General features: G+C 38.3%; 1 protein-coding gene across 4 annotated transcripts in view; it reads left to right on the top strand.

Annotated features, from left to right (window-relative positions):
• Positions 1 to 2,084: 2,084 nt before the first annotated feature.
• Positions 2,085 to 14,722, top strand: part of SppL (signal peptide peptidase-like protein) — a 115,276-nt gene continuing 102,638 nt past the window's right edge. Inside the window, exons 1-3 of one of the 4 annotated variants that reach the window (XM_069321756.1) lie at positions 2,085 to 2,214; positions 5,007 to 5,078; positions 5,612 to 5,830. In XM_069321756.1, coding sequence (XP_069177857.1) covers positions 5,805 to 5,830 — 26 coding nt within the window. In that variant the 5' untranslated portion in view covers positions 2,085 to 2,214; positions 5,007 to 5,078; positions 5,612 to 5,804. Of the gene's footprint in view, positions 2,215 to 5,006; positions 5,424 to 5,611; positions 5,831 to 14,722 lie in introns of all 4 variants that reach the window. The other 3 variants (XM_045727965.2, XM_045727963.2, XM_069321757.1) reach the window with 3 other exon arrangements.

Below are 14,722 nucleotides of genomic sequence, written 5' to 3'. Positions count from 1 at the left end.
GCCAGAGGCGGCTAGTTTATCGTGCAACCCATACTCGCTTTTCGCTCGTATCCGCTTCGGCCAGAAATTGCTGTATTCCAAAATATAAATTTATTTTCCAAATGAAACGAATTCAAAGCGGCAAATTTTGGGCCCTCTGGTAGGTTAGGAGAGTAGTATGTTCTCCTAAGGTTTCAAAACGTCATGAAAACTGTTAATTTAAACTGTCCATTTCTTAACCTAACAAAGCCAGAGGACTCAAAACAGAAAACGGGACAGTATGTAACTTTCCGCTTCCATTTTTTATTGCGACAATTTTTAGCTTTAACGTCGCTTTTCGCTGGTATGCGCGCTATTTGTAAGAGGGCGGATTGTTCACATACCCATTGTACCCTGTTGTAAATAAATATTAGTGTTATTAATTATAATAAATAATTGTAATTATTTTGAAATAAGTGTTTGTTCTTTGAACCCATCTTGAACCGTTAGTTCCACTGCATATGTGTTCTAACAGTTTAACTGATACAACGTTATTCTTATTATCAGGCAGAAGCCTCATAAGATTCATTTCAAATATTCCATCTTGAATGCTGCGCATAATTAATTCTTTCCACATATTGAGAATTTTGGTGGTTATTGAACAGCCAAATATAACTGAGGGCTTTATTTTGCATTTTTTTAATCTATCAATAATTTTAATAATAATAATTCATTGTGTCGGGGAGGAGGTAGCCAGTGATTATTTACCAGAGGGGCCCCTAACATTCTAGTGGCCTCGATGAGGATAGGAAGCCGGCGGCTTGTCAAAGGTCCCCCTAACCGAGTTACTGACCCCGCCCCAGGATGCAACCCTACATCAAGCCGAGTATGTTGTTATAGATTTAGCTACTCGGAACAAGTTCCAAATAGCTCGGGCTATGATGAGCCCGTAACTTACCTGGCACAGGAGCGGGGCAAATAGTACCGGCTATGGTGAGCCCGTAGTGGACTTACCTGGCACAGGAGCGGTGCCGTCTGTGTGTGAAGCCGACTAACTCCTGGGTACCTATATACTGTTAGCTGAACAGGGGAATGAGATTATAGGAAACCTAAAATTGTCATCCACACTTCCGTGGAAATAAATATTCCATTCACCTGGGCTCTAGGAGACTCGAATCGTGGACCCCACGAGTGAGGACTACTCAATAGCTCGGTCCATAGAATTTCTGCCTCACACGTGGGGCCCACGGTTCGAGTCTCCTAGTGCTCGGGTGACTGGAATATAGGATTGTTGTTGTTGTTGTTGGATTGTTGAGATCTAGGAGGGAGGGACTTATCAGGGGAAAGTACTTAGCCATTACGACTAGTGCTTTCTAACCTAACCTAACCTGTTCACCCGTATTCCGGGATATGAACCCGGGATCCTCAATTGAAATTCAAGAACGAACCGACTGTACTACCAGGATGAAGTGGTAAGTGGATGAAGTGAATATATACTTCATGAAGTGGGATATTCATCTCCGTGTAAATGTCTCTGTGAACATTGTTTATGGCCTATATAGCTGATTAAAACATTTAAATTTGTATTGGATTCCAGTATGAATTTAAGCTTTCTGTTATGTATTATAGCTTACAAGGATTGACGTGAGAAACTCATTTTGATTTCTGAGCTAAAAACCTCAGAGATTGTTTGTCTTAATATTCTAAACTGTTTAAATTGTAGAAGTTAGAGGTCGAGACGTTCTGTATAAATTTAGAGAAGTTACAGATTATAGTGAGTTGTACGTTTTCTCTTAAAAACATTTAGAACATATTCGGAAACACTGCAATACTTTCCTCCATCTTACAAAACGTTTATATTATTGCTTATTAAATTGACATTGGGCATATTCTGCAACAAATACCATGGAAATTATCTCATTAGTTTTTGCAGATGCGTACAATTAGAAATGTAAAGAAAATGGAAATTCACGTTTGAATGCTTTTTAATACTGCTAATCATAAACATTTGGAGAACCAGTAATAAAAATAAATACACCCATTGCAGTAGGTAACGCAGTCTCTTTAATATAGTAAATTAGAAAATATAATAAAAAGATGAGCAAATAGGTGAGGTGAGAAGTGAGAAGAGGCGAGGAGAGTCGAGGGCGCGACTGGCCATCCGAACACACACTGTTGTTGTTTTGGTGTGGGAGTCTGGTCGGACTGATAGTGGCTCTGGCCCCAGTTATTCCCAAGTTATTACGGAACTCGGCGGTAAGAACCACTGTTCTATGTGCTAGAATGACCTTTAATTACCAGGCTGTGGTTTGGTAGTCCTGCCGAGGCGATGTGGGGTCGGGGGAAGGTGTTTAGTTGGCTAAAACGAAGCCTCTTCATCGCCGTAGATTTTCACGGCTGAGGATTTTGGGGTTTGGGAGTGAATTTACGAGAGTTCTCTCACCTTGATATTATGTTGTTAGCTGCATTATCAAGCGTGGAGCGCGTGTATATTAATGCTAAAGAGGAACTGTGGGTGTTTTGAGCGAGGCAGTAGCCTGTGGTGGTGGGGAAGTGGAAAGTGAGCGGCCAGTGTCTTTGTGCTCACTCGACTCTGAAAGTGAAAGTCTGAGTAACATTTCTCATGGAGAGCTTTTGCTTTCTATGCCTCGCAGGTAGTCAGCAGGTGTGTCGAGTGTGTAGCAGGCATGTGTGGCAACAAGCGTGTCTGTTAGCTTTAAAGAGTGCATTAGCTGCTTCTAACAATGTCATATATTCCTTAGAATGTAGTTTCCTTCTAACAATGTCATATGTACCTTAGAATGTAGTTTCCGTACATATATAATATCTTGTATGGTAAAGGTAAATTAGATAGCCATTAAAATAATTTGTTTTTATGTCAGCTTTTATCAACATGTTACAAAGACAGTCCTAAATTATAAAGTAAATGGAAGCTATCAACTTATAGCATTAGTGAGGAAGCATTTTATGGTATTCCTAAAGAAAATATTATCACTGTTTTTCATTGCATTGCAAAAAAAAATAGTTATTGATACCTTATTTGCCTTTGAAAGTAATAATGACTTTGTCAAATTAGAAACAAAAAGTTGCAAGAGGAACTGGTGATAGATGAGTATAGTCAACACTCATGGTAATTGTTGCAATTGAAATTGGTGTTAGATATAAGGATACAAGGATATAAGGATATAAGGATACAAATGTCAATATTACAAGTCAACTTTTTACCAACAAGGTAAAAAGTAAAATACAAGGTAAGTAAAGTATATTGTTACAATGTGGGTATCCTCATAATAAATTAGAAAACACAATACAGTTAGCAAACTGAAGTTAAGAAGCAAAAGTCAAGGAGAGTAGAGGGTACAACAGGCCATCCAAACACCCACACTGTTGTTGTTTGGGTGTAGGGGAGTCTGGTAGGATGGGGCTGATAGTGGCACAGCTCCACAGTTATTCTCAAGTTATTATGAAACATGAATGTGATTACAACCAGACTAGGAATTTTGCACACATTTCTAACATGTGTAGTGAGGCTCTCATTGGAGCGAGAGAAACTCGAACAGCTTGGTATAAATTTTCCAAACTTCCTAAAATTACAATATTGATATTTGCCTTGCAATTCACTACATAAAACAAATAGGTATTGAAACTTTTTATTAAGCCATCTTAATAAATTCAAACAATAATAACTGTTCTTTGACTGACCTGGTAATTCTTGGTAGTGGATGATCACCTGATCTCAGCATTAAGTATCAAGCTTGAATTCTATGATACCTTACTGCCTACCCATTTACTTATGAATATGGTTGGTGCAGGAGTTTGAGGTAGAAATTGTACCAACATTAGCCTAGTGCTCTTAAGTTAAAGGTACTCGGCAACTACCGCTAGGTTTTGTGCAACTGAAAAGCTGTTAATAGAATGTAAAAGTTATATGGCTAATTTGCCTTTCTGTCTGTCATACTTGCTCAGATTTCTGTTGTATAGAACATAAGTAAATTAAATGCTAAGTGATCAGACATTAAACCTTTCACTGACAATCTATGAAATAATATTTCAGCAAAGTGTAAAAAAGTAGGTAAAAATATTTTTGTTTCATATTTTTATTGCATTTCTAGTAGGAAAATTACCTGTTATTTTGATCTTTGCCATTAGAAATGCTTTTATTTTTCTCCATGATGCCTCCCCCCAAAAATTGATCTGTTAGTAGAAAATATGGTACAGTATACATAACTTGGATATCGGGCATTAGTGCATAGAATCTCATAATCATAAGTTTATTTTCCATAGATGTTCATTTTCTTAGACTGGACAGGACTTTTTGATTTATATTAAATTTCTAATAAGAAAAAATTATCTTTCTGTAGAGACCATTTTTTAAGTTCATTATACAGTATAGGCTTAATATAAAAAATGGCTCAAATACCTTAATACCAGACCATTAGGGTGAATTTAACAGTGCCCAGTAAGTCCCTGTGGCGAAGTGGGTAAGACTCTTGCATGGCATTTCGCGAGCGCTTTGGCCTGGGTTCGTATCCTGGCCTGGGAGGATTTACATGGCGCCAATCCTTAACTGTAGCCTCTGTTCACCCAGCTGTGAATGGGTACCTGGTTGTTAAACGATTCAGTGGGTCATATTCTGGGGAAAATTAGGATTAAAGACTTGCCCAAAATGCTGGCCCAGGGATGCCTTTCTTGAATCATACTCATATGATTCAACTGTATCCAGTTAACATTTGGTTTCATATTATGTAATACAATATTGAGTGCAAATTAATTAAATAATGATGGTTGGTTTTATAATTAAGGTTCTACAAATGTGATGGGTAGCCAGTAGCAGAGATACTGTATTCCATTACCTTAGTTCATTTATTATGTTTATTTAAACGTTAACATATTTCACGGTTTATTTATCTTCTTTTTGTGCTTGGAGCAGTTTGTGCCTTTGCGAAGCTGGTAACTGTTGCTCTTGTATGGAACTAATGTATATTGCTGTAGCATAGACTTAATAAATATTATTAACAATTTTAATTTCTCTTTCTCTCTCTTTTCAGATGGATATTAAATGAAAGATTTTCTGGACAAAAATGGTGAATGACTGTTTGTGTCAGGCTCTGCAATGGAAAGCAGGTAGTGCAACAAAATATATTTGTCGAGCTAGGAACTAAGTTCTGACCACTGTGAGAGCGGAAAATATATACTGTACCATAGTTTATTTTTTAAAGAGTTTTAAATCTCTGGATGGTTTGCTTCAAATAGCTGCTGAAGCAAGGCAGAACAGATGAATATTTATCAGATATCATCAACTGCATGAACGGCATTTAAATATGATATCAATGAAACACAGTTCATCATTTTTGGTAACATGTTTGCCTCCAGCATCGAGGAACTGCGAAGTGTAAATTGGAAACTGGAGACAAAGTTTACAGTGGTATAGCATAACACACTCATATAATTACACTTTCTCACAAGTGCGTAATTTTGGGGATTTTCTCTTTATTATTTTATTATTGTTTATATATTGAGAACAATTATTGTTTAGTTCATTGCAAATAGATTATAAAATTACATTCTCTTAAGCTTTTTTTTTTTGTCTTGAAGAATAACTTGGTTGTCATTTTTTATTGGAGTCTTAAGTCACAATTTAACTTTTTAACAGCCTGTGACACCCACACAGTTCTCAGAACAACATTATTAGGAACACTTGCATTTACTATAATTACCAAGAAAAAAGAAAATCCTCATCATCATTAGGAGTTTTCGCTCACATACACTGGCACTCGGTATTACGCTGAACTGTCCGACATCATTTTGGGGTGAAGTAGAAAATCAGCAGTGCTACTGCCATCACCATGACGCTTAGTGCAGAGTACCAATGGTAAGTACCTACAATACTATATATTGTTTGTTTTTATATCTAGTTAGATGGAAGGTAGTGTAGATTATGCATGGTCAGCTTCAAGAGTTTTCTTCTTTCTCAGTCATGTTTGGGGAAAGGATTACCTGATGTTGGACTTATCAATGAGTCCGTTGCTAGTCATAGCCATAGGCCCATATTTTTTGAATGTACATAACAAATTATTGAATGAAGAATGAGTGGTTTACAATGTTATGGTCTGATACATATTCAGTATTGACTCTTTTTGCAGTACAATGCATTACATTGTTTTGCTGTTCTTCCAGGAGGATGCATAATTAGTATATTTTTTACCAACCAGCATGATGAAAAAAAAAGTGTGATATTTTTGTTAATGGTTTGTTGTAGTATGATGGCAGTGGTTCAGTGTGATGCTGTTTAGTATGGAATATATATCAAATAGAGGGGTGTCATTTTGAGTAGTTTTAATAATCCTCACAAACCTTTTCCTATAATTTCTGTACTGATGCCTTGTAACCTCATGTCATTGGGAAATAGGGATTGAGGTTAATAACTCGTGTGTATTGCAGGAAGCTATAATTAATGCTAATTTTGTATTTGACATGTCATCAACTCACAATGGGGAATCCTAGTTTCAATTCCCAGGTAGAGCAAAAAAATGGTTGGGGACATTTCCTATCACCAGATGCCTCTTTTTTTTTTCACCTAGCAGTAGATGGGTACTTTAGAGTTAGACAGCCGTTGTAGATTGTAACCTGGGGAAGATCAATACTGTAGTTCGAGTTTCATGGACCTCAATAACCCAATGTACAGGCTTCCAGACCATAACAACAGGAACTATACTTGTGGATGATAAGATCATTTAGCATTATAGTAAATAATTTATTCGTGAAATCTGATACTGTATAACTAAAAGTTTTGTAATTATTTTTCATGTGATTACAGCATAATACAAGCAACAGATGACTGTAGTTTACCAATTGCCACATAATTGCAAATGTTGCTAGTACTGTGTTTAGAAATTTTGACTTTTAGTGTATTTGGAGCTGATTTACTGTACGTTATTTATTTAACCACAGAATTGGAGTTCCCTCAAACCCCAACACACTCTTCCTTCCACCCCCCAACACACACACTTCCCTCCTGACAGTTGAGTGGACAGCACCCGGGATTCGTAGTCCTGAGGGTTCCGGGTTTGATCCCCGGTGGAGACGGAAACAAGTGGGCAGAGTTTCTTTCACCCTGATGCACTTGTTCACCTAGAAGTAAATAAGTACCTGAAACTTAGACAACTGCTACGGGCTGCTTCCTGGGGATGTGTAACAAAAAGGAGGCCTGGTCAAGGACTGAGCTGAGGGGACGCTACACCTCAAAATCATCTCAAGATAATCTTGAGATAGATCATTAGTCCTTAAAATAGCAACACATCATGTAATTTGAGTTTTTTTGGTTAGAAAAATTATCTTCTAAACCCTGACTTTTATGATGTTGGTTCTCGGGTTGATTAATAATTTAACTACAGTAGTTCCATGACAATTAGGCCATTGATTCACTGGTGATACTTCAACATAGTGCTGTAATAATTTGGTTATGTATTCAGTACTGTATTAATAAAGTGGGACATAAGAGGCAAAAATTACAACATTGTTTAAATAATGCTTCAACAAAATATGCTTTAACTAAAAACCAACCTGTTTTATACAGAACATAATTGGATTTTTTTATTTTTTAAATCTCTAGCACTGTGGATTTTACTTGATTGGTGTTTTGCTTTTTGTGAAGGGTAGTATTGTATTGTGCTGCTATTGAATTTTCCAATACAGTATAATATATACTAGTTTTGCATATACTGTACAGTACAGTGTATTAAAATTCTAAGTTATAACTATGGACTTGTAAAGGAGGCAGGTTGTCAGTCATGGTGGCTAGCTGTGCATGACTTGACTGTAGCGTGTGTTATCTCTGCTGATGCAACTGATAATGAATCATGAATCTAAAGGCACTTGCAGTAGCATACCTGCCCTTGTGGGTAATCTGAGCGTTTGTGGTTTTGCTAACATAAAATTCACAGATAACGGGATTTGTAAGTGTTCCTTAATTAGGGTTCAGTGGTGATTATATCCATTCAGATCTATTGTTCTTCAGTAAAAGGTAATTCTGTAGAAGTGGGCATCATGTCTTTATTTTTTAGATGTGTATTGTGTTTATATACACAGTACTGGTTTCACTTCTAATTTGTTCAAGTATTTTACACTCAATTTCATTGTTGTTCTTGGTTACAATACCACATTGAAGATTAAGACATACCTGCTGTCCATATTATCAAGTTTCTTCAAGATCTTAAAGACTTTTCTCATAACACAATGAATTCTATACTGGTATTTACAGAATAAAGTTATTTTAAATCTTTCCTTTTTTTTTTTTGTCTTTGTTCATTCATCATCATCTTTGGGAAACCAAAATTGTACACATTATGTGTGTGGTTTATTGGCATTTTATTTTAAAGGCGTCTTGCAATAGCACCAGGTACTCATGTTTGCTTTGTGACTTGCAGATATACTGTGCTTTGCTTGTGCATTTGGGATAGTCACTGATTTTGGTGTAATTCTGTTACCTCCCTCCCTCTCTCTCTCTCTCTCTCTTTCTTTTTACTTTCTTTAATGTAATTCTAAGCATTGGGTGACCTTCCTCCACCCATGCTAAATAAACCTGGTTTTGGAACTTGATAGCAATTTCACTTAAGAACTCCCTTGAATGGGTTTACTCATATATACTGTCCCTATGTATACACTGTGAATAGATAACTTGTCTTTGCGAGGTAATAGTCCATAAAAAAAACTGCCACTATTGTTAAATTGTAGTCTTGATTTCGTAGCTATTGTTTGGCTAGATTCCATTGGCTGTTAATTTGGGTCTTGGATTTTTCATGGATCACTTAAAGGGGGTCCTGTTCCTTAATGCTTTTTAAATTAAGGTTCCAGAAAGCGGACATGTTTCTGCGTATCCATTACCTTTGATCTTTCCATGGTAACCTTGGTGCGTGAATGTGCACCCTAACCTGAAGACTGAATATCATGCAGTATGTTGAACTTTAAAGTTTAATGTCGTTGTGCAGTGCAGTCCAGTGTATGTTCAGTAGTTGACCTGTGATATTTGTTTATTGACCTTGTGTTGGCTCTGGGGATCACTGCAAATGTGGCATCTTTTGAGGCTGATGTAATCAAATTGAGAATTATTGTTTGTTTTGGTTCAAGTTTACCTGATGCTGTTGTTTTGCTGCAAGTTTTTTTGTTTGTAAATTATGCCTAGGATTCATTTTAGTAATGCCGAAAGGTTTTTAACCCCATAACACTTCCTGTACTTTTTGTTGTCCCGAATCTCTGGCCTCAAAGTTTGAGTACCAAGGAAACATAGCTTTTGTAAATCACTTTATGAAGCTGGGTAAAGATGAAATTGTGCAGCGCAAGTCCTTCATGTGTCCTTCACTAACAAATTTTGCTCGGTGGCTCTGACTTTTGATACAGGTAACAGTACCATTACTCAAACCACTTGGACTGGTCAGCCTCGGTTCATGCAGGCCACTGTTTGATACCCTGTGGTTCAGTTGGTTCGACACTGTTCTTTCCCTCTGTTGTATCTTCAGATCCAATTCCTCATATCCCTTCCATGTCTTATACAGTTGTACAGGCTTTCTCCTAGTGATTTACTTTACTAAACCATTACTCAAAATACTGTAACTTATGCCAATTTTTTTTGCTTACTGCTCTTTTGTTATTTCTGATGCAGTAGATTAAGTTTACTGTGTTAAAAATGCATGTAGCTTCCAGGGAAATCTACATGCATTTTAAACAGCCTGGTTGACCAGACTACCAACTGGGAGGCCTGGTTGGAGACAGGACCACGGGGTCGTTGATCCCCGGAAGTTACACAGGTTGCCACACAGTAGCTTCTGATTGTGGTGTAAAATATTTGATTAGCTTAAACACAATACTGTAAATCAAGATATGTCATCATTTCAGTTTGCAAAATTGTTATCTGTTATTCATTTCATGAAAATATTCTCCATAAACTTGGTAACAGAATTGTCGGAATAGCCAGGGTGTCTGAATGTTGCTGGCACAGGTCTCCATGACTATGGGTCCTAATCAGGTACTTCCTCCTACAGATAAAGAGTAACTGTCGGTAGTGATGTTGCTTGGGAAATTAATGTTACCACATTCATCAGAGTTAATCATAATTTATACTGTACCAACTTTGTGACCAGTCTTTAGCATGATGTAAACTTCATTGAAGTGAAAAACTGACATTTAGAATGCAAATCAACCATTTTTATTTTTTAGGAAGTTGAGCATTAATTGTAGACACATTAATGTTGGAGAAAGTTGGGACTATGGAACATTGAATAAATAATCTTCAGTTCATGCAAGATTGTCATCCTAATGTGTACTTTAGAGATTTCACATTGATGTCGCCAAAAATTGTGGATTATGTAAATTATTAAAAAAAATTAGTGTGTGCATGTAAGAATAGTGTGCATGTACTCGTCTGTTTGTGCCTGCAAGATTAAGCTTTACCTCTTAGAGCCATACTTTCCAGTCTCTGGTTGTCTAATGCAATAACTCCTGACCTATTTTTCTGACACATCTACTTTTGCAATTATGAATGGAGTTAACTTAACAATGTGCTCATTTAGTTCATTAAGTTTTCCTACTACTTTTATGCAAAAGGGAAAGCATTTTCTAACATCTCTGTTGCTCATCATTTCAGCAAGCTTCCATCCATGCCCTCTTGTTCTATGGGTATTTATAGTAAACATCCCCCCCTCCCATTTTTCCCCAAAACTGCCCCCCCGCCCCTCTCAGTATTTTGTACATATGAACAAATCCACAAGGGCCATGATGAGGATTCAAACCTATGTCCGGGATGATCGCATGTCGTGGCGCTGTCAGCTATTGCATGACTGGGATCATCCTGGACGTAGGTTCAAACCCTCTTCACAGCCCTCGTGGATTTGTTCATTTGATATATCACACTATTGTGATTTGTGTGTGTATTTTATACGTCTCTTATCATGTTGGTCTCGCTCCTCTTTCTTGACTATATTAAATCCAGCTCTTTCAGTCATTCTTAGTACCCCATTTTAAGTAGTGAAATGGAGGATGTAGACTCCATATACAATTTCAAATACAGTATAAATATGATACTGTAGAGTCCAATAACCTGTACACAAGTTGACTTTATTAAAAAGTGGGGCAAAAAGAGCCGAAGCTCAACCCCAGTAAGAGCAATTAGAGGGAAATGCACACACCAATGTGTCCAGATTCATGCTCTCTTCCCCTCTCTTTTCTCTCTCTCCACTATCTCACTTTTTCCTCACTCTCACACTTTCCCCTCACTCTTCTCACACTTTCCCCCTCACTCTTACCCCCCTCACTCTTCTCACACTTTCCCCCTCACTCTTACCCCCCTCACTCTTCTCACACTTTCCCCCTCACTCTTCTCACACTTTCCCCTCACTCTTCTCACACTTTCCCCTCACTCTTACCCCCTCACTCTCTCACACTTTCCCCTAACTTTCTCACACTTTCCCCCTCACTCTCACAATTTCCCCTCAGTCTCTCACAATTTCCCCTCAGTCTCTCACACTTTCCCCTCACTCTTTCTCACTTTCCCCTCACTTTCTCGCACCTTCCCCTCACTCACACTTTCCCCTCTTTCTCACACTTTCCCCTCTTTCTCTCACTTTCCCCTCACTCTCACACTTTCCCCTCACTCTTTCTCACACTTTCCCCTCACTCTTTCTCACACTTTCCCCCTCACTCTTTCTCACACTTTCCCCCTCACTCTTTCTCACACTTTCCCCCTCACTCTTTCTTGCACTTTCCCCCTCACTCTTTCTTGCACTTTCCCCTCACTGTTTCCTCTCTCTCTCTCTCTCTGTGACTAATATGAAAGTAGGAATTAAGATCAGAAATCTACTATGCTGAAGTAGTAGAACTATGCCAAATTAAGAAGTAAATTCTTCCTTATATGTTCCTAACGCAATATTTTTCCTTGCACAATAGTGCCGTCGTCATTTTATAATTTGAGTGAGGAAACATTCGTGAGAATTTTTGATAAGAGGTTATTTACCCCAGTTCTCTAAGATTCTTATCATAAAGCTGCACGTTAAACAGAGTTTTATAAAATACAAATTCCCCCATGGCCTCGAGGTAACCTCAAGTAATTCCTCAAGGTAAGATGTGACAGGTACATTGACGTGGTGGTGGAGCTTGAGTGGGCTATGCTTGACTATGCTACAGGCTCTGTTGGCAGGTTCCTCAGGGTTAGTATTTCCCTACCTGGCTGCAGGGTCAGCCAGGTAGGGAACAGCTTTCCATTTACTTTCCATTTATGAGTAAAATGTGCTACTTTAGCTGTCTGTGGCTTTTTGCATCCTATCTGTTTTCCATGCATATCGACCTGTTTACTCCTAGTTAGGTTCTCTACAGTGGAACAGTTGTGGATGAAGTCCATATTCTAGAGAGATTTTCCAGTCGCTTCCTAATCCAGCTTGGGGACATGATGGTAGGTGTGCTATCATGTTTGCAATTCAGTCTCGTCTCCTTATAATGACTATGGAGTTTCATTTGAGGATGAAGTACACTCTGCGATACAGTATGTAACAACCTGCAGGTGTTTTTATGAAGGGGCCATAAACAAATTGTTGACCAGTTCCCACCATTCTTTTATTGTGGTCGCCAGTCTGAATCTATGCATCCTTGTCGGTGTTGAAGTTATCCAACTCAAGGGAAGACCGCCTGTGTAGAAAGGTTTAACTTGTGTATTTGAAGTAGAACCGACACACCGACTACCATAACACACTACCACACACGAACCGACACACGAACCGACACACACTACCATAACAAGAGTGGGATTTTCCCAGTAGTCAACCTTGATGTCTGTTCTGATATACTGGTGTTACTCCCCCATCCCTATCTATATATACATACATATGTACACGCGCACGTCTGTATGTATCGTAGTACAGTACATACTGATGTATGTATCACGTCTGTATGTATATACTACTATGATCTGATATACACGCGCACGTCTATATATACACGCGTGCGTCTATATATACACGCGCACGTAAATATATACATGCATGCATACATACATTTCCCTAGCAAATACTGCATTTGGTATGATTATCAACTGATTGTTGCCGCTTCGACGTATCTGACGTTCAGAACATGAGAAGCAGTTTATAATAAATATCACTAAACGATATGCAGTTGATAATGGTATTTATTAACAGGGAAAAAATGGTGTGCAATAGTTTTTACTCTTAAATCATCGAACATTTGTTAAATGATAAATTATTTTGCTAATTTATCCTCGGGCAAGGGGATGTTAATTGTAAACATTGCAGATGGCGCCACGAATTATTCTTGAGCATTATGTTTGGCCGTGACCCCAAGGAGCAGCTGGTGGTGACATTATAGGCGCCGCTGATATCTTGTGGTCCTACGCATGGTCTTACGCCATGCGTAATATGCATGGCGTATTACGCAGATGGTGTGTTAAAGACGCCAGCCCGTTCGCAGGTCGATGCTCAGAAAACGTCAGTATTACGATGCTTCAGTGTTTTCATAATCGGTCGCATTTTTAACGGATTGGTCGTTTTCGTGAAACATGCCATGTGTTACGTGAGAGCATGTGGTGATTATCTAAGCTGTCGCCTTATAACACTACCAATTATGGACAACTTCAACTGTCTAATGGACAATTAGCAAGTAGAAGTTGGTACTATTGAATTTGGAAAACTGGAAAAGTTTTGTATTTATGTTGCTAATGAAACCTAACCATCCTAGGCCTAATGTAGTACGTGTGTGTGTTATACTAGGCCTAGGGATATTTAAGTTTGGTTGTAGCTTTATTTTTTCTGTATTATACAGTGAATAGTACCAAATTCTATCTAATTCTCCATTACGGCAATATATGTACGATGGTCCACATAGTTACACACTGCTTCCTGGGGGTGTGTAACAAAAAGGAGGCCTGGTCGAGGACCGGGCCGCGGGGACGCTAAACCCCCGAAATCATCTTAAGATAACTTCAAGAAGGCGTAGATTAGGTTAGGTGCATAGGTTCTGCTGGCGATTATTTGTATTTGAAGAACGTGGGTGAAGCATTATATAATTGTGGTTAAAATTGTGGACGTGAGCGAAGCACTTAATCCGAAAGTGTTTGGACGTCATCAGTTGCGAGTCGTGTGTAAACCGCTTTTCATTCATATACAGGGGGTTTGGCGGCTGGATTAACCAGCTTGGATCTTTATGCAAGGACGGGCTGGAATGCGATAAAATCGCGGAATTCAGAGATAACTGTATCAATGTTGTTTAGAAATGTGTAAGTATTTAATTCATAATGATATAAATTTTAGCCTAGTATCCAAAGTTTGTTTACTGTAGCTAATGCTGGCGCCCAGTTGAATGGGTATGGAGCAGGATTAGTAACTTTGAAACTGGCCACAGATCTACATTGCCACGAATAGGAACAGTTGTGGGCAACCCGTCCTCGACTCTATGTCCATTACATCCAGCGGTCGACCCCACAGGCGCATTCATAAATTTTTACATGCTGTTCATTAAAAACGGGAATTTTCTCAAATATAAATTAATATTATAATAGCATATTGAGAATATATTGGCATAGGTTAGATTAGGTGTTTAGATTCTGTTGGCGATTATTTGTATTTGTAGTACGTGGGTGAAGAAGCATTTACAGCGCTGTGATTCGAGCAGAATTAGTCAGTGAAGGACTTGTTCCGGAAGTGTTCGAAAGAAATCAGTTGAGTCGTGTGTAAACCGTTTTTCATTCATAAACTGGGGGTTTGGCGGG

The sequence above is a fragment of the Procambarus clarkii genome, chromosome 10 (genome assembly GCF_040958095.1).
Source record: "Procambarus clarkii isolate CNS0578487 chromosome 10, FALCON_Pclarkii_2.0, whole genome shotgun sequence".
NCBI lineage: Eukaryota > Metazoa > Arthropoda > Malacostraca > Decapoda > Cambaridae > Procambarus > Procambarus clarkii.
Note: the sequence above shows the minus strand (reverse complement) of the source record. Positions and strands in the feature narration are given on the sequence as shown.